Consider the following 22894-nt stretch of genomic DNA (forward strand, 5'->3'; position numbering starts at 1 on the left):
TACGAGGAAGCTGAAGCAAACAACACTAACCCAAGAGGAATTCACGGTAAGGTATCATTGCGGGAAAGTCTGCAAAAACATCAGAGGGCTCAAGATACACCAGAGCAGGTCTAGTTGTGGATTAATGGTGACCCAAGTGCAGCGCACGGACTTAGTGTCCGGTGAGATGAAGGAGAATTTCAGCCAGGAAGCACCCCACAGAGCTGAAGATCTCTCCACACTTGAGTCACCTCAGTACCAAACTACAGACCTAGTGAGTTCCTCTTCGGCTACCCCGATCCATTCATCAAGGAAAGACAGGATCAAATGGCCTAGATCGTCAAACAACCTCACCTGGATGCAGTTCGATGATGATCTGGATGGCATCCTGGAATGTGCCTTAGCAGGTCCAGTACACAGAAAGATCAACTCACTCACAGCCATAGTGTACAATCTAGCTAAGGAACGATTTGGCCCAATGGAGCGGAGAAGCCTGCCCAAGTTACTGCGGCAACTAAATAGGAGGGAAACTGAGATTAGTCACTTGAGAGGCGAATTAAAGCCGCTCAACAAGAAGTTTAAAACCAGCTCACCGGCCAAAAAAGAAGGTATTAAGGACTTAACCAGTATGTTGCGGGAAAAGCTGTGCAAACTCCGGAGGGCGGAACATCTGCGACAGCAAAGAAGGAAGAAAGAGAAAAGGCGAGCGCAGTTTGTGAGAGATCCATTCAGCTTCACCAGGACTCCTCTCGGCCAACAAAAATCTGGTCTACTATCCAGCTTGAAGCCAGAGGTAGAGGAGTTCCTGTGGGAGGCGCACAGCGACCCACGGAGGGGTCAGGGACTAGGAACCAGTCGGGCTGTGCATAGACCGGAAAAACCATCAATCGACCTGAATGTGAAGGAGCCTACATGGCAGGAAATCCAGGACATCATCCGGAAAGCTAAAGCATCAGCTGCCCCAGGCCCAAGTGGCATACCTTATAAGGTGTATAAGAAATGCCCAAAACTACTTCGGAGGCGGTGGAAGGTCATGAGAAAGAGCTGGGCCAAAGGTACTATTCCATCAAATTGGAAATTGGCAGAGGGATGCTTTATTCCAAAGGAAGAGGATTCTTCCACAATTGCCCAGTTTAGGACAATTTCTCTCCTAGACGTGGAATGTAAGATTTTCTTTTCTGTGCTCGCAAGAAGGCTGACTTCTTACATGATGCAGAACCGCCATATCAACACATCCATTCAGAAAGGCGGTATTCCAGGCTTTTCGGGGTGTCTGGAATACACCTCAATGATTAGCCATTTGATCCGTGAGGCCAAGCAGAAAAAATGTGACTTAACAGTTGTCCAGTTAGACCTCGTGAACACCTACAGGTCTATTCCATATGACCTCATCCTAGAAGGACTTGACCACCACTACATCCCAGTGGCTATTCGAGACATGATCACCAGCTACCTAGGAGGATTCAAACTCAGATTTACATCAGCCCATTTCACAACTAGGTGGCAGAACCTCCAGAAGGGGATTCCAACAGGGTGCACAATCTCCCCCACCCTATTAATTATGGGAATGAACCTCCTGTTATCAGCAGCAGAAGGTGTAACCCACGGCCCGACGCTGAAGTCAGGTATTGTTCAGCCGGCTCTACGAGGGTTCATGGATGACATCACTTTAACAACTGTGTCACATGTCCAAGCAAGATGGGTATTGGAAACCCTGGACAATGTAGCCACTTGGGCGAGGATGTCCTTCAAGGCCAAGAAGTCCAGGTATATGGTGATCAGAAAGGGCAAAGTTACTAGCAGGTTTAGCATCAAGTTCAGGGTGAGGTCATCCCTTCCATCGACGAGAACCCGACAAAATCCTTGGGGAAGTGGTTCAATGTGTCACTGACAGATGGGGCCAATGTCACCAATGCTGTGAAGCAGACAGACGAATCCCTGAAGAAGATCGACAAATCCAGACTTCCAGCTAAGTTCAAGACCTGGCTGTACCAATGCAGCCTTCTGCCCAGGCTTCGCTGGCTCTTCACACTTTATGAGTTCCCCATAACTGCTGTAGAGAGCATAGAGAGGAAAACCAACAAACACCTGCGGAGATGGTTGGGAGCTCCCCCAAACTTCTCTTCAGTGGGCTTCTATATTCCATCTGGGCAACTGCAGCTTCCCCTGTCATCTGTTGTAGAGGAATTCAAGGTGGCAAATGCAGAGCCTTATTAAGCTTGAGAGATTCCAATGACGTCTTGGTAAAGCAAGCAGGCATTACAACCAGATCTGGGTGCAAGTGGGCAGCCAACGCAGCTGTGGAGGAGGCAGTGTGTTCTCTGAAGCTGTGAGATATCATCGGCAACCCCTGCGTCAGGTGGCAAGGCCTCGGCTCAGTTCACTTCCAGCAGGGGGGAAACGCAAGCATAAGGGACAGGTGAGACATGATACAGGCAGAAGTACAGATCCATGAGGGAGAGAAGCGGATGTCAAAGGCAGTGGAACAAGGGTCCCAGGGTGCCTGGACAAAATGGGATCTGCCCAAGCGCAGGATCTCATGGGCAGAGTTATGGAGACTGGAGCCCTTCCACATTTCCTTCCTCTTGTAATCCGTGTATGACACCCTTCCTTCACCATTACATCTGTACACATGGGGGATGAGAGAGGACCTGAACTGTAAGCTCTGTGGTCAAAGGGGATACTGACTCATATACTGTCTGGGTGTAAAACAGCTCTAACTCAAGGACGGTATAAGTGGTGCCATGATAAAGTGCTTCTGGCTCTTGCTGACACACTAGAGCAAGAGAGATGCAAGAAGTGGATGGCTGACTCAGATTTGAGGAAGGCTATCACCTTTCATAACCAAACAACCAAAGCCCAATCTGCTGCTAATAACGGCCAGGTCCTGGGAGATGAAGGTCGATGTGGGAAGGAGGTTGCAATTCCCGGATGTGGTGCACACAACCCTCCGCCCGGACATTGTACTGTGGTCAACTGAAGACAGGAAAATAATTCTGGTTGAGCTGTCTGTGCCGTGGGAAGAGGGATGGGAAGAGGCCCACGAGAGAAAAGCCTTGAAGTACCAGCCCTTAGTGCAGGAGTGTAAAGACAAGGGATGGCAGGCATGGTTTTTCCCTGTGGAGATCAGCTGCAGAGGTTTCCCAGCCAAATCAGCATGGCAGTTGTTGTCAGATCTGGGTCTGGACGAAAGGAGCAAAGAACAAGCAGTTCATAGGATGGGGGAAGAGGCAGAACGAGCCTCTTGTTGGTTTTGAGATAGATGAGAGGAGGGAAGCTGGAAGCCACGAGCAGATGGGCAGTGAGTTGGCCACCACTGCCAGCCCACCAACTGGAGAGTGTTGTGGTTAAGGTTGGGAACCACGTGATGACATCTGCTCCTGACTGAAGGCTACGGTTGCCTTATAAGGTATCTGGAGAATGCACTCTAACAGGTGTATGTAACAAGCTTCTAAATTTGGTCCACAATCCATTTGATCCAGGAGAATTTGTCATTGCCAATTGTGACATGAAGAATTCATACAATTTTAGACAGAGTCGATACAAAAACAAACACTCAGAAAATTGTGAATCCAAAAAGCTAAACACGAAATCATTTTAATGGTGACTGATTATTGCTACAATGATCAGGCTAGATCAATTATACTCTTTTTAACATTAAGACAAGTTAAACACTCCAGGATGTGGAGACTGTTTTCTCTCTCTTTCTCCTCATCTCACATGCATTAGTATCACAGCATCAAAGGAGATGAAAACAGGTCCTTTAGACTGTCCACTAAGCAGCCACTTACAGCAATCCTACACTAATCAGATTCCCCATATCCTACAACTCACTTGCACAGCCGGAACAATTCTACACTGGCCAATTATCCTACCAACTTGTATGTCTTTGGGTTGTAGGGGGACACTGATACACCCAGGGGAAACCCAAGCGGTCAGAGGGCAACTGTAAATTCCACACAGACAGCACTTGTGGTCATGATCAGTCTCAGGTCAATGAAGCTGTGAGGCAATGGCTCTACTAGCTGTATCACTGTGTCACCGATTGTTCTGTAATGTCAGATTTTCAGAATGTCAGTGGTTCACAATAAACCGAAAATGAGTCTATTCATTTTCTTCATGGCTTGGTCTCCATCTATCTCTTACATCTACAGATCTTGTTTAGATTCTTTGGTTGTTTCATTCTTCAATTAACAGGCATACATCCAGATAAAATTATTACAGTAGTATGACATTGTAAGCACAAATCTGACATGAGTAAACACAAAAAAAAAATGACATTACATGTGATAGTACATCTGGAGAAAATCACTTACTGTTATTATTATTTATTAACTAGATTTGACCTCCCGTGCATTGAAGCAAATTCTGCCTGCATGATGGCCATTTATGAAGAAATGCATCACCTCCTGGTTATGCATCAACAAGATTTGCCCAAAACATCCTGTTTACTCAAATCATTATTAATGAAACTCCAATGACAAACAATAATTTCCTATTCAATCCTTCAGAGATCATTAGGAAGAAAATGAGGCAATAACTTACCCTTCCTCCATGCCAGCCAGGGGACTCTGGGAGAGCTTTGCCAAGTTTTTGGCATAATCTTCTTCAATTTTAATCCTTTTAACACAAAAAAAGGTTATTTTCCACTTTGCCCTGGATGATGCAAAGCTCAAGTATTCATTAAAATGAAAAAATATTAGGTCATATTTCTGAACTACTGGTGTATAGATGGTAGAAGATTTTGTTAAGACTTAGCCCGGACTACCAACCTCTGGGCTGCTCTTGTGAAAACATATTCATCTGAGTGGCTCATTTAAATCTCAATTAAATGGTGTTGATGGGCAGGGTCTGGTGGTGGTGAGAACACCGAGCATCATGAAAAGTTCTTTGCTGGAACTGCTCATTGTCTAGCATTTGTGTAATATAAAGGTATTGGAGATTATAAGAGATATAGTGGGGAACAGTCCCTTCCAGTCCAACATTTGTGCCACCCAGCAACCCCCCTATTTAACCCTAGCCTGATTCACAGGGCAATTTCAATGACCAATTAACTGGAGTACTTGGAGGCCATTGTTACCAGGACAACCCCAGGGATGCCAGTGGAGGGATTGGACGGAGCTGGATTGTAACTAAAAGGCATGATACTTTGATCATAGCAATTGCAAGTGCCTGTTTGATTAACCTGTATAATTGCTCTCCCAATTTCGGCACATCCCCTGTGCTGAGATGTTGAGGTGGATATAACTTTGGTCAAATCTGATCCCCATGCAGTTTTGAAATGGCTGTTAGAGACAGCCAACTATGCCGTGACTCTGATGTCACATATAAAGTGCACAAAGACAAAGACATTTATTTCCTAAAAGCCAGTAGTTGAGCTCAATGATTTCTTAGTATCACAGTAAATTATTGTAAAATTATTAGTTTCTAATTATTAAAGAATGTTATTTTTTTTTATTTCTATTTCTCCTTGCACTCTTCTGGTGCATGCTGACACTTTATTGTAATGCCTGCACTGTTTTGTGCACTTTATGCAGTCCTGGGTAGGTCTGTAGTCTAGTGTAGTTTTTGTGTTGCTTTACGTAGTTCAGTGTAGTTTTTGTATTGTTTCATGTAGCACTATGGTCCTGAAAAACGTTGTCTCGTTTTTACTGTGTACTGTATCAGCAGTTATGGTTGAAATGACAATAAAAAGTGACTTGACTTGACTTTAGCCAATACAGAGGAGGAGTTCTTTTGACTGCTGCAGTATCTAATGTAACTAGCCAGCAAGAACTGACAGACATGCTTAACATATTCATGTGAAATAAAGCAAGATCATCTTGATAATCACAAATCTGATATCCTCATTAGTTATAGCTCAGGAGGTAGAACTGGAAAGACTAATGAAACCTAAACTAACTAACTAAAACCACAAGTAACTTAAAACAGCTGCAACTGCAGACAATTTATCAGCAGAAAAAAGAAGCGCAAAGAGTATCTCCCTCATTCGCTCTCTTACAGGAGGGATCTCCACTGAAGATAGATAATGAATATGGGGTCAGCTACCTGCTTTACCACTTACTCATCATGACTGAGAAGAAACAAGGGGTATACAGTATATAATGAGAGGTAACTTACATCAGCCAACATTTCTCTAGTAGATGTTAAACTAATCTCTGAAATTGCCTGAAATATCCTTCACCAATAGGGTGATGCATATAGCCATTACTCATCCCAACCCTAACTGCCCTGTAACCCTCCCTATCAATAAGTGAACGCACCAAGAAATCTTCAGACTCCCACAGCAACCAGCCGTTTTTAAGAACATGAGTGCTGAAGGTTGAGAGGTCAACAAGTAAGCCTATCCCATACTTTAGAGGGTTCATACACCAGGACTGATCTTTAGACTGAATTCTTCTGGCTAAAAGCATTGCTCGTCTACGTCCCACAATTTTCCATTCCCTATAATGAATGAATCATGATCCAGCAGGAGAGCAAGAATGTTCACGTGGCTTACCCTACCGTTCAGAAGATATTAAATTCAATTTTCAATAAACCTTAATGCAGAATCTGAGGGAACGGTGAATCTTTGCCTGAGGCATTAAGCCAAATTTGATCTGCCTTCGCACTTGTAATTAAACAGGCCTAGTTTGAAGAACAGTGAAGTTCTCCCAGTGTTCCAGCCAATGTGTCTCTCTCAATCTATACCTATCCTGCAACTGTGACTCTACTTCAAAAGTATTGTATCTGCTATGAAACGTTTTGGGATATCCTGTGGATACAAAGGCAGTTTAGAAAAATAAGACTTTTTTCACTACATCTCTCACATAGAGAACAAAAGGAAAACATATTTAGTCAAATCTTTAGTTCTCCTTTGTTTGCATTTGTTTTATACAAGACTGCTTGATCCTCATTCAGTTGTTACATTTTTTTCAGGAAACATCATTCATTCATTTCTTTGAGCTTAACTATTTCTTCAGTGCTCAAGAGAAGCAACAAGATCTGAGCAAGTTCATAGTTACACAAGTTACAGTACAGAACTTACACTACAGAAGTTTCACACAGCACAGAAACTTAGTCTGTAGCCACTGAGACTGTACTGCTAATCAATGAGCACCCATATCTACTAATCCAAACTTTATCATTTATTTTCCCCACATTCCAACATTGACCTAATTTCATTATCATCATCAACATCATGTGTCGTATAATGTGGGCAATCATGGCCTATCCATGACCATGACTTGGGAAATTTTTCAACAGAAGTGGTTTGCCATTGCCTTCTCCTGGGCAGTGCCTTGTAAAGATAGATGACCCTAGCTATTATCAATACTCTTCAGGGATTGTCTGCCTGGTGTCAGAGGTCACATAACCAGCACTTGTAATATGTACCAGCTGCTCATACAGCCATCCACCACTTGCTCCCATGGCTTCAGGTCATCTTGCCCAAGGGTGACCAACAGACTAATGAAGAAGCATGTTACACCTCCATTGGTAGAGACGTATCTCCACCCCAGCACCCAAATTTACTAAGACCAATTAACCTATAAACTTGCTTGTTTCTGGAGATACACATCTGCAGGAGAATTGAGAATATGTACAATGAAATGGGCTGTCAACGTTTCGGGTTGAAACCCTTCATTTGGACTGAAAGACTGAGTGGAAGTAGTCAGTACGAAGAGGTGAGGGGAAGGATTGAAGCAAGAGATGGCAAGTGATAGGCGGACCCAGGTGAAGAGGGGAGATAGGCAGATGGAAGAGAGATGAGTGAGGCACCAGGCAGATGCAACAAAGAGTTGCAGGTGATGGAATCGTTTAGGGAGGGATGGTCGAGTATGGAATCAGAAAAGGAAGATGGGGTGAGTAGATGGGAGCAGTAAGGGGAGGGGATCTATCAGAAGGAGTGAATAGTTGGTGAGCAGATGCAGTAGTGGAGAAGGAGAAAGAAAGACGGTGATAAGGATTATAGAGGGTGTAGGAGGAACTAGATCGATGAGGAGGAAAGATAAAAAAGACAGAGAGGAACAAGTTACTTGAAACTGGAGAATTTAATGTACTCAATGCTGACAAGCTCAAATAATAACCACAATTTACTTTCCAAGTTTCACATTCCATTCTAGTGGATATTCTGCAACTCTAAGCACTATTAGTTTTACCAATGCATTCAAGAAGCCACATGCTTATATGACTAGGCCAACAACAGTTAATACATTGCTCCATTCATTTCATGGGGTTGTACACTATCAAGGTGGAATGTTTGTGTTTGTCCTCACCCCAGTAGTGGAGGGGTCTGAAGACAGATGGGCTGAGTGGGAATGGGGAGGGCAAATAAAATGGCTAACAAACAATATCTCTAGAAAGCCATAAAGTTCAGAGCTCAGGTGCTCAGCAAAGACATTTGGGGAGGAAACGCATAAGGTCATCGGGAGGAAATGCAAACTCCACATAGAGAGCACTGGAGGATAGGTCGGAAGCAGTCTGCTGGAGCTGTGGGGCAGAAGCACCAACTGATGTGCCGTTGTATTAGCATAAGATATGTCAGCGAATCAGCTGCCAATCAAAATGAATAACTAATTCACTGTCTAACGTAAGAGTGGCCAATTTCTTGCTGTCATATAATTATCGAACTCAAACTTTATATATTCAACAAAAGTCTACTTTGCATGTAATAGAGGTCAGTGCAGTTTAAGGGAATGCTGACGTGATTACCTTTCCCGGATAAACTCTGCCATTTCTTTTTGCATTTGTTTGCCTTTGAGCTGTTTCACAAGGATAATATCAAATCCAGCAATCGAGTTATTGCTTTGTGTCTCCTTTTTGTCAGCCTGTTGAGAAAGCAAAAGGAACATTTGAACGAACGATAATATATTAGTTTCAGGTTTTAGCTAAGGAATTCTTTTGACTTTACATGCACTCAAAATGCTGACAAGCTCAAGTAATAACCGCACATTTTCTTTTAAGTCCAAGTTTCACATTCCATTCTAGTGGAACTTCTGCCTATCTAATCACTATTAGTTTTATCTTGGCATTCAAAAAGCCACATGGTTATATGACTAGGCAGACAGCAGTTAATGCAATGCTACTACACACAAAAAAAAAATTAAGGCAAATTTACAAATTCCTGCTGCAGGCAAAATTTGGGTTGTTGAGCATTTTCGCTCTTAATTCCCTGATTATTGCAGCCAGCAACTGGGAGCCCAAATCTGAGCATCAATGTTAACAGCAGCTCAGTGTTGACTGCTTGCTTAAGAATTAGAAAGATTGGATCAAGACCACATTTTCGACACGAGACACACTAGTGGTGTTTAAAAAGTGTGTGACACTGTCAGAGGAAGCATCTTTTACAATGAGATACTGCCCAACAGGCATTTGTGCAAGATTCTCTGCAACTATTTGCAAAACATAGGAACATTCAATTGAGCTAACATGGTTAGTTCCTCAACATCATTATCAACACAGACAATTTTTGCATTATATTACGTACAAATTAGCTACAGTGGTTCCTACATTACCAAAGTGACAGCACTTCAAAAGCACTTTGGGGCATCCTGAAGCCATGAAATTTGTCATATGAATGCAAGCCTTTTTCCTTTCAATGGCCACCTTCTCACACACCTCATGGCAATTCAGCACAAGAGCAGGAAAGATAGAGGGCTGGGATTATGTCTGCACAATCTCTGAGTCAGGGACACTGGGGAGGGACAACCTAAAGAGAGATAAGAGAAAACAACTTGACGAGAAGAAACAGATGAATGATAAGACAGTGAGAATGAGACGAAAAACACCAAAAGAGAAATACAAGTGAAAGATAGATACAGGCTGCAATATTTGATTCAAGCTGAAGTCCTCTCTTTTGTTACTTTAGGAAGACTAAGCCTGCACTGCTCCCTGTTACTACTGATGGTGAGGAAATGGATGTTGTGAGGACATACAAGTACCTGGGGGTGGACCTGGATGACAGACTGAGTGGAGCACCAACACAGAGGCTGTGTACAAGAAGGGCCAAAGTCACCTCTACTTCCTGAGGAGACTGAGGTCCTTTGGAGCATGCAGGCCACTCCTTCACATGTTCTAACAGTTGGTTGTCACAAGTAAAATCTTCTATGTGGGGGTGTGCTGGGACAATAGCATCACACTAGCTCTGTTATTGAAGCTGTGGTAGAACAAAGGACCCTACAGAAAATCCTGGCAATTCTGGACAATGTTTCTCAACCTCTGCATGCCACCTTGGCTGAACAGAGGAGCACTTTTATTAATAGACTAATACAATTGCACTGCTCCAAAGAGCGCTATATAAGGTCATTCTTACCCTCAGCCATTAGGCTCTATAATGAGTCAACCTATAGCCGGAGAAGTGATGATCCCCTCCTGTTAAACTGCTTGTGGTAACTTATGTTTTTGTTCTTTCCACTTCTCTTCTAATATTTGTATATTTGTTTATCTGTGCATTTGCAATGCTACTGTGACACTGTAATTTCCTGTGGGATCAATGAAGTACCTACCTATAATAAGTTGGTGCATTATTAAACTGGGACAACTAATGTGCTCAGCTTTAAGTAATTTTTCATTATATTAATTGCTTATTTTACTTATAACAAATTCAAAATTTATGTTTGCATAACATTCAGTTCAATGCTTTTTAATTGTCCATAGGTTTCTGCCAATTTCATGTGTATTCTTTGAGCTGTGCTGAAATCATCTGAGAACTGTGAAGGGAACATGCAGGCTCAACCTACCATCTTCTACACTTCGAAGAATACTTTGGGGAGTTTTAATGGCCACCTAACTGGAGCTTCAGCTTAACACCAAAACAGAACAAAAATTTGTTGATACCCTTTTCAAAGGAGAAGGTGGCAATGTGAATACAAGTCACACCCAGACCTGAAGTGGCAACAAATATTTTTCTTCCCAGAGTTGGGAATCCAAGAATTAGAGGGCAAAGGTTTGAGGTGAGAGGGGAAAGATTTAATAGGAACATGAGAAGCAACAATTTTCACCCAGAGAGTATATAGAATGAGTTATCAGTGGAAGTGGTTGATGAGCAGGCATGTAGACAACATTTTGAAAGTATTTGGACAGGTACATTGACAGAAAAGGGTTAGAGGGAGATGCGTGAAATGCAGGCAAATGGGACAAAGTTATCTGTGAATCTTGGTGGGCAGGAATGGTTGGGCTGAAGGGCCTGTTTCCTGCAGTATGACTCTCTGATTGTACTCCCTGAAAGCACTGCCCCTACTCAAAACACAAATGGCAAAACTGCTTACCCAGAAATAATCGCAGTAGCTCCAATCACCTGGTTTGAGAAGCTGCTGTTCAGACATTGCATCAGGATGGGGAAACGTAATGCAATTTATCTGTTTAAAGAAAAAAGAAATATTCTTTTAATTCCTTCTATTAATTATTAATCAAACAATCAAAAGTGAACGTGGCTGAGTTTCAATACAACAGAGTCTGTACTATCGGCGTAATGAATGTTTAGACGATAGAACACTGAACCTTCTGTAATCAAAGTGCTGCAACCAGGCAAAAAGTAATGTTACAAATTTTTAAGTGCTGTGTTATGATTTATTCAATTCCTTAATCCTGCAATAATCCTTATCTTTGACCTTCTTTAATAGTGACATTGAATGGCTTGGTAAGCAATCCAAATGTCAATGTCATAGGACACAATTCTTGACTCTCCTGATCTGGCAATACAGAAGGATCTTCAGACACTGATACAGGAACGCTTGTAGTGAGATGACTGCCTTTGTGTTCCGTCATTCAAACAAGTTAATCCTGCAGAGGTTAATTAATTTGAGTGGAATGGGAATGCTGATCGAGGACCTGTGGCTCATCAGCTGTAATAGTGCAGTCCCATGTGGAACAATTCAGAATTTATTACCTCTATTACTGCTTTAGTCACATTTCATTAATTTATATAGGCATCCGTTAGTCTCGTGAGACCATGGATTTGCGCCTTGGAGGGTTTCCAGGGCGCAGGCCTGGACAAGGTTGTATGGAAGACCGGCAGTTGCCCATGCTGCAAGTCTCCCCTCTCCACGCCACCAATGTTGTCCAAGGGAAGGGCACTAGGGCCGATAAAGCTTGGCACCGGTGTCGTCGCAGAGCAACGTGTGGTTAAGTGCCTTGCTCAAGGACACAACACGTTGCCTCGGCTGAGGCTCGAACTAGCGACCTTCAGATCACTAGACTGATGCCTTAACCATTTGGCCACGCGCCAACACTTATTAATTGATAGTAAATTATTTGATTCAGAATAATCTCAGTGTTGATGGTGATATTCACGATAGGAACATCCGTGCTTGCAAAGCTGCTCTTAGCTGTCATCATATATAGAGGAATAATAATCACCCATCATTTTTTATTAAATGAAAAAATCTTTCAAAAGAAAAGCCCACCATATGAGGTTCTCCCACCACTGGACACTGAGTACCTGAGAATTGTTAAATCTTCTTAAAAGAATTGCTGAGGGGATGCCTGAGAAAGGAAACCTGACGCAACGTAGATATTATAAGTAAAAATGTGCATGGTATAGTGAATGTATCATATAAGTTTAATGAATAAAGTATAATTTGTAGGAAAAAAACACCATCACCTCAGAACATATGGACACATATTTTGAGGTGTGGATATCATTATTGCTCCAAAGATGTCAGAATGATAACTAGCCACGGAAGAAAATTCTCTGAATGCAATTAGAAGGAGGAAGGCAGGCTATAATTCTAAAATGTTCCATGCTATAAAAATGTCTTGGAAGTTTGAATGACCATTTGAATGCTGGAGGCACTCAAATCAGGCTCCATCTATGGAAAGAGAAACGGTGAATGTTTCAGGGACAGGACGCTTCATCAGAACAGTGAAGGAGAATTTGCTTCCTTAGATGAGATCTTATATCAGAGTACAGGACCCAAGGCTACAACCTTGCAATACAGAGCCAAAATATCAGCCAAATGAAGAAAACTAGTAGATAGAAGCTTGGAGTCTCTTTTTTCAAGTAGCTGATACTGTATTTATTAAAGGCTTGAAATCACTTCCACGAATTAGCATGAAAATATCTCAAAATAAATCCTACAAGTTTATGGCCAATCGAGTGGGATTCTGCAGAACTCCAACTGATTAGCTTAGATGGTGTAATAAAGCAGCATCTTTTGTCAAAGTAAAGCACTTTTGATTGTGTGTTGTAGTGGATGAAAACACCACCATCAACACTGCAATAATGATTAAACGTTTTAAAATAGTCAATGGGTGATAATTATTAACCCAGAATACATACACAATTACACTGCTGTTCCTTGATATTGTACCATGGGATAATTTACATCAACTATTGAGAAGAGGCATGGCTCGGCTTAACCTTCCATCCTCTTGAAAGGTTTTCTCCCCAAAAATGCCATACCATTGAACTCAAAACAAAAATGTCAACCTTGATGGTTAGCTCAATTCTCTAAAGTGCATCTTGACCACAGCCCATTTGGCTACCAGCTGAGAAACAGCTACCCCAGGATACTCAGTTATGCTACTTCAAGGTCAAAATTGTGGGGATTGGATAGAAAGAGAATTAAGGTTGACCAACACCTATATTATTGAATATCAGACCAAGCAGAATGTTTCCTGTCCTAATTTTATATGTTAATGTTTATAATGTAAGAGGCAGTACTGGGTGTTTCCACGAGTGGGAGCGTCACAAACAAGAGATGATAGTTACAAAATAAGGGTCTGGTCATTTAACTTAAAGATACTTTCAAGGACACTTCATTTCATGCTCTCGATATTTATTGCTTATTTATTTATTATTTCTTTTTGTATTAGAACAGTCTGTTAGTTTTTGCACACTGGTTGACCCCCCCCCCAGTAGGTGATTCTATGATGGTTATTGGATTCATTGATATGTCCTCAAGAAATGAATCTGTGTTATATATGGTGACATATATGTACATTGATCTACTTTGAACTTTGAAGTTTTTTTTCTCAGAGGAGAATGCATCTACTATGGGAATCTCTGTTATAGGAGTCAAACTGGACACACTGGAGGCTGTGGTAGAACAAAGGACCCTACGGAAAATCCTGGCAATTCTGGGCAATGTTTCTCACTCTCTGCATGCCACCTTAGGTGAACAGAGGAACAGTTTTAATAATAGACAAAGACAACTGCGCTGCTCCAAAGAGCACAATATGAGGCCATTCTTACCCTCGGCCATTAGGCTCTATAATGAATCAACCTATAGCTTCAAACCAACACTTTCATTCTGATCATGCCTAGATGGCATATACCTTAACATTCAGCTTGACTGGTACAACAGCTCTCAATCCCCACATCAGGCAACATCAGTCAAGGGCAATTTCATCCTGGCATTGGTAAAAATGGGGAAACTACAGTTTCTACTGCATATTCTAGCCATTTTGGGTGGCCACGTAGACCAGAGACAGTGTGGGGTCTTTTCTGTTTCCCTTTGGACCATCTCTGCTATAAATAGGGAGACTTCTGATTTGCACTGGGGAGGATACATCAAGAGGAGTATCCTCTTTTGTAAATTTTTCAGGTATTTCCTTTTCCTAGGGGAAACAATATAATTCATCAGCATTTCCAGGATTAGTTGTCCTCTTGAATTTCATCTTGTAATTGGGTCCTCCAAGTAACAGAGCCCATCTGTGCATTTGTGCTCCTGCTGTTGGTGAAACACCCTTCTGTGGATTGAAAATGGACACCAGTGGTTGATGATCAGTAATGAGGGTGAACTCTCTCCCATACAAGTACTGGTTGAACTACTTTACAACCAAAACCAGACTCAAGGCCTCTCTGTCAATCTGTACATAATTTTTCTCTGAAACGGCAAGGGAACATAATACAAAAGCTATGGGCTGTTCACTTCCATCACGTGTAACATTGGACATGATTGCTCCTATACCAAAAGGCGAGGCATCACAGACATGCTTCATTCGACAATGTGGATCATAATGTGTGAGTACAGTGTATGACGTCACTATTTCCTTTGTCTTTTGGAAAGCCACGTCACGCTAACTTGTCTGTTCCTTCCTGATCTGTAGGAATGAGTTCATGGGATGGAGCACTGTAACCAAGTTTGGCATGAACCCGTTTTAGTAATTGCCAATCCTAAACAAGACAACACTATGATATATCCTTTGGCCTTGGGGCATCCACCATTGCTTGAATTTTCTCAGCACACGTGTGTTATGCTTGTGTGTCAATGGTGTAGCCACAGTAAGTGATGCTTAGTTTAAAGAATTTACACTTGCATTGTGCTCTGAGCCTATAATGTTCTAAACTTTTTAACATTGTCTTGTGATTTTGGCGAAGTCCTTTGTCACCCTTTCCAGTAACAATGATGTCATTCAGGTAACACTGAGTGCCTGGGCAGCCTTGCAGCACCTGGTTCATAGCTTTCTGCTAGAGTGCAGGTGTAGATGCTACTCCAAAAATAAGCCTATTATTGTAATAAAACCCCTTGTGAGTGCTTATGGTGAGAAACACTTAGCACTCTTCATCCATCTTCATCTGTAGGTAGGCCTCAGCTAAGTTCACTTTGCTGAAGTGTTTCCTTCCAGAAAGGTTTGCCAGAATATCCTCTGTCCTGGGCAGAGTGTACTGATCTACTTTCAGTACTGAGTTGATGGTGACTTAAAGCCTTCACAGATCCTGACAATCCCATCCTTCTTGGCTACTGGGACCAATGGTGTTGCCCAGGGGCTCCACTCAACCTTGGAAAGAATTCCATGCAGTCTAGCTCACTGGCTACTATATCACTGATGGTATAAGGAAATGGACCGGCTTTGTAAAACTTGGGTGAAATATTTAAATTTAACACTATTTTAACCCTTGATATGTTTGAGTTTTCCAATGCCACCCTTGAGCACCTTTCTTAATTTGTTTTCAGTTGACTCTATTGCAGCGGATGTGGTATCTCAATGGTGGATGGATCTTCAATCAAGCTTTAATTGCCTCAGCCAATCACAACCCCACAATGCTGGCCCTCCTGTTTTTACAAGCCTAATGTGGCTTGTTGGTTGTTGTATTTCTCTGTTACAAATGTCATTCCCACAGAAGTCATCTCTTCTCCAGTATAAGTTCTTAGTTGGATAATTTGCCATTCACTTCTGTTGTAAGCCATATTGCTTGACTCTTGTTAGTTACAATGCTACCTAGTTCTTGTCGCCATTATTATCAGATTTTTCATCAACAGCATGCAAATTACTGCTCTTTTTAAAATGGCAATTTGACTTTTTACCTTTTTCTCTTCCATGTGGAGTTCATTTATTTTTGTATGCCTGACATGCTTGGGCTCTTTGTATGTGTCCTACTTTATTGCATTTTCTGCAAATTTCACCTTTATGCAAGTCCCTGCCATAACGGCAGCAGAATTTGTTCGGCTAGGCAGGCCTCCATCTAGAGGTTGCAATTTTGTTCACGGTTACTTTCATTCCTGACTGCAAGTCAATTGCAACTCTGGCTGCTGTTTCCAATGTTATACCACTTTCAGCTGCTCTTTTAAATGTGAATTGCCCTTCAGTTAGGGGCCATTTTTGAATGCTTTCTTGTAAGATTCCACAAACTAAATGATCTACCAGTGCATTGTTAAGCCAATCACTGAACTGACAACGCTCAGGTAATCTCTTCAATTCAGCTTCGTACACTGAAATGGCCTCCTCTTCCTTCTGATACCGCTTATGAAACCTGAAGCATTCTGCAGTCAATAATGGTTTTGGTTCTCAGGAGTGCTCATTTCAGCTGGTTTTGTTGGAGCTGTTCAACATCTTAATAAACTGTATGCTTTTCCATCCAATACACTCCACAAAACCTGCACTCGCTTTTCATTGGTGATGTCATTTGCTTCAAAATACTGCTCAGTTCATTCAGTATAAAATATCCAGTTATGTTTTTGTGAATTCAAACATGTCTATCTTTTATCTTTCTGATGTAGCCAGCCATCTGGGCCTTTTTTTTAGATTCATGATTATTATCACCCGCTACTCACTGTCTATGAACCCTTGAACTTGTCTATTTTCTGTTAAGTGTTAACTCAACCATCTTTCTCTTCCCTTTGCAAAGAAATAAATGCATTGCACTTTTTTTTAAACCCAAATGTCTCGCTGTGCTTTTATTTAAAACTGAAACTTTTTGCTGCGCTTAAACAGGTCAGCAGCATTCTCAGATTTGTTTAAAATTTCCTCATCGCCACTGTAATGCTTTGTAGCTCCAAAACATAAAACTAAATGAAAGAAGTGAGTCCAAGCAATAAGTCTGCTAGTTTGGTTTTTAATTTAAGTGAGGTACACACCTATGACATGGTGGAGTCATGATGTATACTATTCATGAACTTTTAAATACAACCTATAAGGAATTATTTAAATAAACAATGAATGGTTAATCAAACAATATACTTACAATATTACTCAAATATTACTGAAATATTAAATACACAACAAGGGGTAATTCAGCAAGGGGAAGTACTAATTAACAAGCTCCAAAACCTCGGCCTCTGTACCTCCCACTGCAACTGGATCCTTGGCTTCCTCATCCGGAGATCACAGTCAGTGCACATCAGAAGTAACATTACCTCCTCGCTGACTATCAACACTGGTGCAGTTCAAGGATGCATGTTTAGCACACTGCTCTACTATGAGTGTGTGGCAAGGCACAGCTCAAATGCCATCTATAAATTTGCCAATGGCACAACCACTTTTGGCAGAATTTCAGATGGTGACAAGGAGATGTACAGAAGTAACATAGATCAGCTAGTTGAATAGAGTTGCAACAACCTTGCACTCAATGTCAGTAAATCCAAGGATTTGATTGTGGACTTCAGGAAGGGGAAATTAAGGGAAACATTGTAGTCCTCATTGAAGGATCAGCAGTGGAATTGGTGAGCAACTCAGCAGGTCAGGCAACATCTATGGTACTTAATATTTGGCTTGGATATGATAAACCAAAGGGCAAGCTTCTAAAATCTGTGACTCTGCACAAAATGAGATGAAGCAAAAATCAGAAGCATGACTAATGCTACATACAAAATTGCTGAAGTTGCAAGGTGAAATGAAAATAAATTAAAAGAAAGCAAGAGAGGTACCTGACTAATACTGGCAGATAAAATCAAGGAAAATTTGATATTTTGATAAATATATTAAGTGAAAGGGCAATAAAGAAAGCATAATCCTTTTTGAGTCTAGAACAGTAACTTGAGGGAAAAATATATGTAGCTCTGCATGAATACTTTGCATCTGTCCTCTCAGAAAAGGGGGTGATACAAAGACAGAATAAGAAGCACTGGAAATGATAAACAAAGAGAAAGAATGTATTACACAGTTCAGCATCTTTCAATGTGGATAAATGATCAGATTCTTAAAAGTTAAGTCCTGACCGATATATTTCAATTTTCTTCAGGTACAGGTTTGGTAGCAGAGAACTGACTTGATGTATTTGTTTAAACAATAAGAAAGAAAAAAACTACACACCCATCAGCCATGTATCAGTGGCAAACAGCTTGAAAAGTCCTAAAGGATAGCAGAGATCAGAGAAATCAGTAGATAGAGGTACAAGTTAATCAATAGCAATCAGCATGTTGAAAGGATTTGTTGAAGGAAGGTTAATTGAATAGTATGGAATCCTTAAATAGAAGAATCGTTGAGGATATTGCAAGCAATGTAGTCCAAGCATAATTAAGCAGGATAGCAGACTGATCATGAAAAGAAAGATTCCTCAATGTCTGGAAAGTGGCAAAAGAGACTTAAAATTCAATCAGCAACAGAAAGCAAAGGGTGATACTGAATAGGATATTTAAATGTTGGAATAGTTGTGAGATCGACACTTGGGGAGGAAGCAAGGCACCTTGTAGAATGGTAGGTACCTAAATACAGACTTGTTTATACAAAGTGTGCTGACATTACAACTAAGCAAAAGGAAGAAAGCTGCAGCCTCTGGGAATATATCAATGGACTGGCTATAACACATTTGCAGAGGGATCAAAATAAGAGAAAATACTGTATAATAAAAGGTGGAATACTAAAAACTGAAGGAAAGAACGATGGAATACAGTTGCACAGATCCCTGAAAATGTCAGATAAAATTGAAAGGGTGGCAAATAAAGCAAACAGAATACTTTAAATCGGTAGAGGAGAAGGAATGAAAAAGCAGAGAGATCATGGTGGGATTCACAACACACCAGTACGGCCTCAGTTGAAGCATATTTCTAGTTCCCACACTACACGAAGGATGTGTGAGTACTACATGTAGATCAGCACCAAGGAAGAATTATTGTTAGAGGAAGAGGTTAACAGGGCTGCTGTGGCTTTCTCTAGAACACACTAGACATAGGCAGATTTAATTGAGGTGTACAATGTTACGACAGACCTGGTTCAGGTGAATGGCAATGCCCTTCTTTCCTAGAAAGTAGTTGGAGAAATGATAAGGATTTTTTTTCCTCTGTCCATAAATTAGTCTTGGCCTAGAAGTTTGCCTGCTAGAGAAAGGAGTACTCTTGGCTCAAACACAGACCCAAAACTAAATGCGTAAATAATTAGTTCACTAATAACCAGAGTTACAGTAAATGACTTCTCAAATAGTGAATTACTTCCAGTCATCAAGCTCTATTATACCTTCATTACTGACTATTAGTAAGTAACTATCCTTTTGATTTGGATGGATGAACATACATGATGTCATATTTTCTTTTATTGTTACACTGTCATTTTCCTATTTGGCCCACTGCCTCAATATCTAGTTATCCATAAAGTAATGCTGGTTAATTACTGTTGAATGGACGGTGTTCTATCTGATGTCAATACGTACTGGGGCATTCAATGTAACCTGGCTTTTCTCTGCTTGACCCGAAATGAAAAACCATTTAGTTAAGATAGTGACTTGAGGTGTATTTAGTGATTCAGGTATGCAGCTGAACCTCTCAGCTCCCACTTTGACACTCCATTTGCCCTTGCAGAAAAATTACTATAGAAAGCACTATAGAAGAAAATAACTGGGATGGCAGGGTAGTATAGTGGTTAGCACAACACTTTACAGTACCAGCGACCTGGGTTCAATTCCCGCTGCTGCCTGTCAGGAGTTTGTACGTTCTCCCCAAGGGTTTCCTCCGGGTGCTCCAGTTTCTTTCCACAGTCCAACGTAGTACCAGTTGGTAGGTTAACTGATCATTGTAAGTTGTTCCATGATTAGGCTAGGATTAAATCGAGGGGTTGTTGGATGACGTGTCTCGAAGGGTCTATTTCGCACTGTATTTCGCATTGCTAAAGGGACTGAATTTAATGGCAAGGAGGTTATGCTGCAACTGTATAGGATACTAGTAAGGCCACACCTGGGGTACTGCGTGAAGTTCTGGTCTCCTTACTTGAGGAAGGATGTACTGGCTTTGGAGGTGGTGCAGGAGATTCACCAGGTTGATTCTAGAGATGAGGGGGTTAGGCTACGAGCAAAGATTGAGCCGCCTGCGACTGTACTCACTAGAATTCAGAAGGATAAGAGGAGACCTTATAGAAACGTATAAAATTATGAAAGGGATAGATAAGATATGTAAGGGGTTTCTTCTTTTATGTTACTGCTAAGGTAAAAATAAAATGGCTTCTCTGTGATGTTAACTGCTGAGACAGTGGTTCTCCCTCTAGCAGCTTGTTTGGGTTATATTACTGATAAGAGAATTGTATTCATTTGCTAACCAATTGGGATAGATGTTCTTCTTTCTTTTGTGTCTGTAAGCTATTGTTTTCGTGGGCTTTGAAGCAGAAGGCGCGATGGGGACAGAGAGAGGGGACGCGATGCTGTAAGCTGGGCGACGGAACGTACCCCAAGCGGGAGTCCGAGGCCCAGGGTTTTGGGGAGGAGAACCGAAGAGGAAGGACGTGCTGGACACACACTGGTTGGCCACCATGGTTTGTCCCAGGTGGCGGGCCGAGGGGGTTGGAGGAGATCGCATGGTGGAAAGAAGACCCCGTTCATTGACCTCCAACGGTTGTGCACGAAATGGTTGAACTTTGATAAGTTTGGTGCCTTTTACTTTCCTTTTATACTTTATCTCTATTAATTACATAGTTCCAGTAAGATCTATAAAGTGTAATCATTTAATCGCATATGGTGTACTGTCTGTTATTTGACGTGGTGGGGTACATCACACAGCATCCACACAAACTCGATTACCTAGTTTGGCGGGGCCGAAGGCTGCTCCCCCTAGACAAAAGCGAGCTGAGCGAGCCTGAGGCTTACCGGGGGGCTACAGAGAGAGGCAGGAAAGTTGTTTCCAGTGGTAGGTGAGACTAGAACTAGGGGATATAGACTCAACATTCAGGGGAGTAAATTTAGGACGGAGATGAGGAGGAACTGCTTTGCCCAGAGATTGGTGAATCTGTGGAATTCTCTGCCCAATGAAGTAGTGGAGCCTACCTCAGTAAATATATTTAAGACAAAGTTGGAGAGAGTTTTGCATAGTAGGGGAATTAAGGGTTATGGGGAAAAGGCAGGCAGGTAGAGATGAATCCATGGTCAGCTCAGCCATGACCTTATTGAATGGTGGAGCAGGCTCAACGGGCCAGATGGCCGACTCCTGCTCCTATTTCTTATGTTCATATGGATCTCAATTAATTAATTAACTTGCTGTGTTCAACAAACTTCAAAATGAAAACCTTTAATCTTCCACAGATTTCAAGTTGACATCATAGACAATAGAATTGTACAGTGGAATAATGACCCTTTTGGCCCATTTTGCCCATGCTGGCCATAACGTCCATATCCTCTAACCCCATACGCACACATCAGGCTTAACCCATTTGTGCCCTTCCTGTCCAAGTATCTGTTGAAGTGCCTTTTAACATATAAAGGAGTTCAGCACAGAAACAGTCCCTTTGGCCCACGATATTTGTGCTGAACAGAAAAAACATAAATGTTGTAATTAGATCAGCCTCCACCATCTCTTCTGACAGCTTATTCCAGGTATTCACCACCCTCTGTATGAAAAGCTTATATCTTAGCTATCCTTTCTTAAAATATTCTGATCCACATACAGCCATGAAATCCCAATGCAGAATGTCAAAATCACGATGTAGAATGCAATGACTGAGTATTCAACAATAGATTTAGATCATCCCCGTGGATTAATGCAGTCTGCATGATTCTGGTATTGTGCTGTGTGAAAGTGCAGGAAGAAAATTCTGCACCAGTAGATTGTCTAAAAGGATTAATGATACATTTTGATATCATAAAAATATATGGTTCCTTCTTGGTTTTGAGCCACGACTAATGGCCACCTAAAAGGGTTGATATGTCTTGTTCAGCTCAATACCAGATGTTGTAGTGCACTTACACAAAGAATCATTAGGCACTGTAACTACATATTCATGCCACACAAGCATAATGTCTTGGAATAATTAGTGGGAAGGTGAGACAGCTCAAGACATAACCTCATTCTTGACTGACTGACTAGTTGACCCTTCACTGGCAAAACATCAACCCGACTCGGCCACTGGTGTTAATGGTTCAAAAACAATCAGGTGCCACATTTTTCTTCTGAAACTGATGTACATAACTTACCGTTTTAGATTATTTGTTTATGCAGGATTTTTTTCTTGCAATTATGCACTTTTAATATCTGATTCTCACCCTGCTATGGACAGGAACTGTGCTTCATCACACAACTCTAACTGTTCATTATCCATGTCGGCACTATCACAGTACTGCTTCACACTCATAAAGGCAATTCAACAGCCATGCACAGAATGCATGTGGAATTGGTATTACCTTATAAGAACACATGTTTGATTTACTGTTAGTATTAGTCAATGGCTACCAATGCAGGCTCACTGACAGTGAGAATTAAACAGCTTCGAAACTCGACAGAAGTGATACACATACAGGGAATTTCTATGTTATCCTCCATCACAAATTTCAAAAGAAGTTATGAGGCTTAAGAGGAGGTTC

The 22894-nt window shown here is 41.5% G+C and overlaps 1 protein-coding gene across 3 annotated transcripts in view; it reads right to left on the minus strand.

The window, feature by feature from the left end:
* Positions 1-22894, minus strand: part of gas7b (growth arrest-specific 7b) — a 526445-nt gene that overhangs the window by 85276 nt on the left and 418275 nt on the right. For all 3 annotated transcript variants that reach the window (XM_063074230.1, XM_063074232.1, XM_063074231.1), the window contains exons 6-8: positions 11226-11315; positions 8671-8786; positions 4525-4599 (exon numbers count right to left, since the gene is read on the minus strand). In XM_063074230.1, the coding sequence (XP_062930300.1) occupies positions 4525-4599; positions 8671-8786; positions 11226-11315 (281 nt within the window). The remainder of the gene's footprint in view (positions 1-4524; positions 4600-8670; positions 8787-11225; positions 11316-22894) is intronic.

Source organism: Mobula hypostoma, chromosome 22 (assembly GCF_963921235.1).
Source record: "Mobula hypostoma chromosome 22, sMobHyp1.1, whole genome shotgun sequence".
Lineage (NCBI taxonomy): Eukaryota > Metazoa > Chordata > Chondrichthyes > Myliobatiformes > Myliobatidae > Mobula > Mobula hypostoma.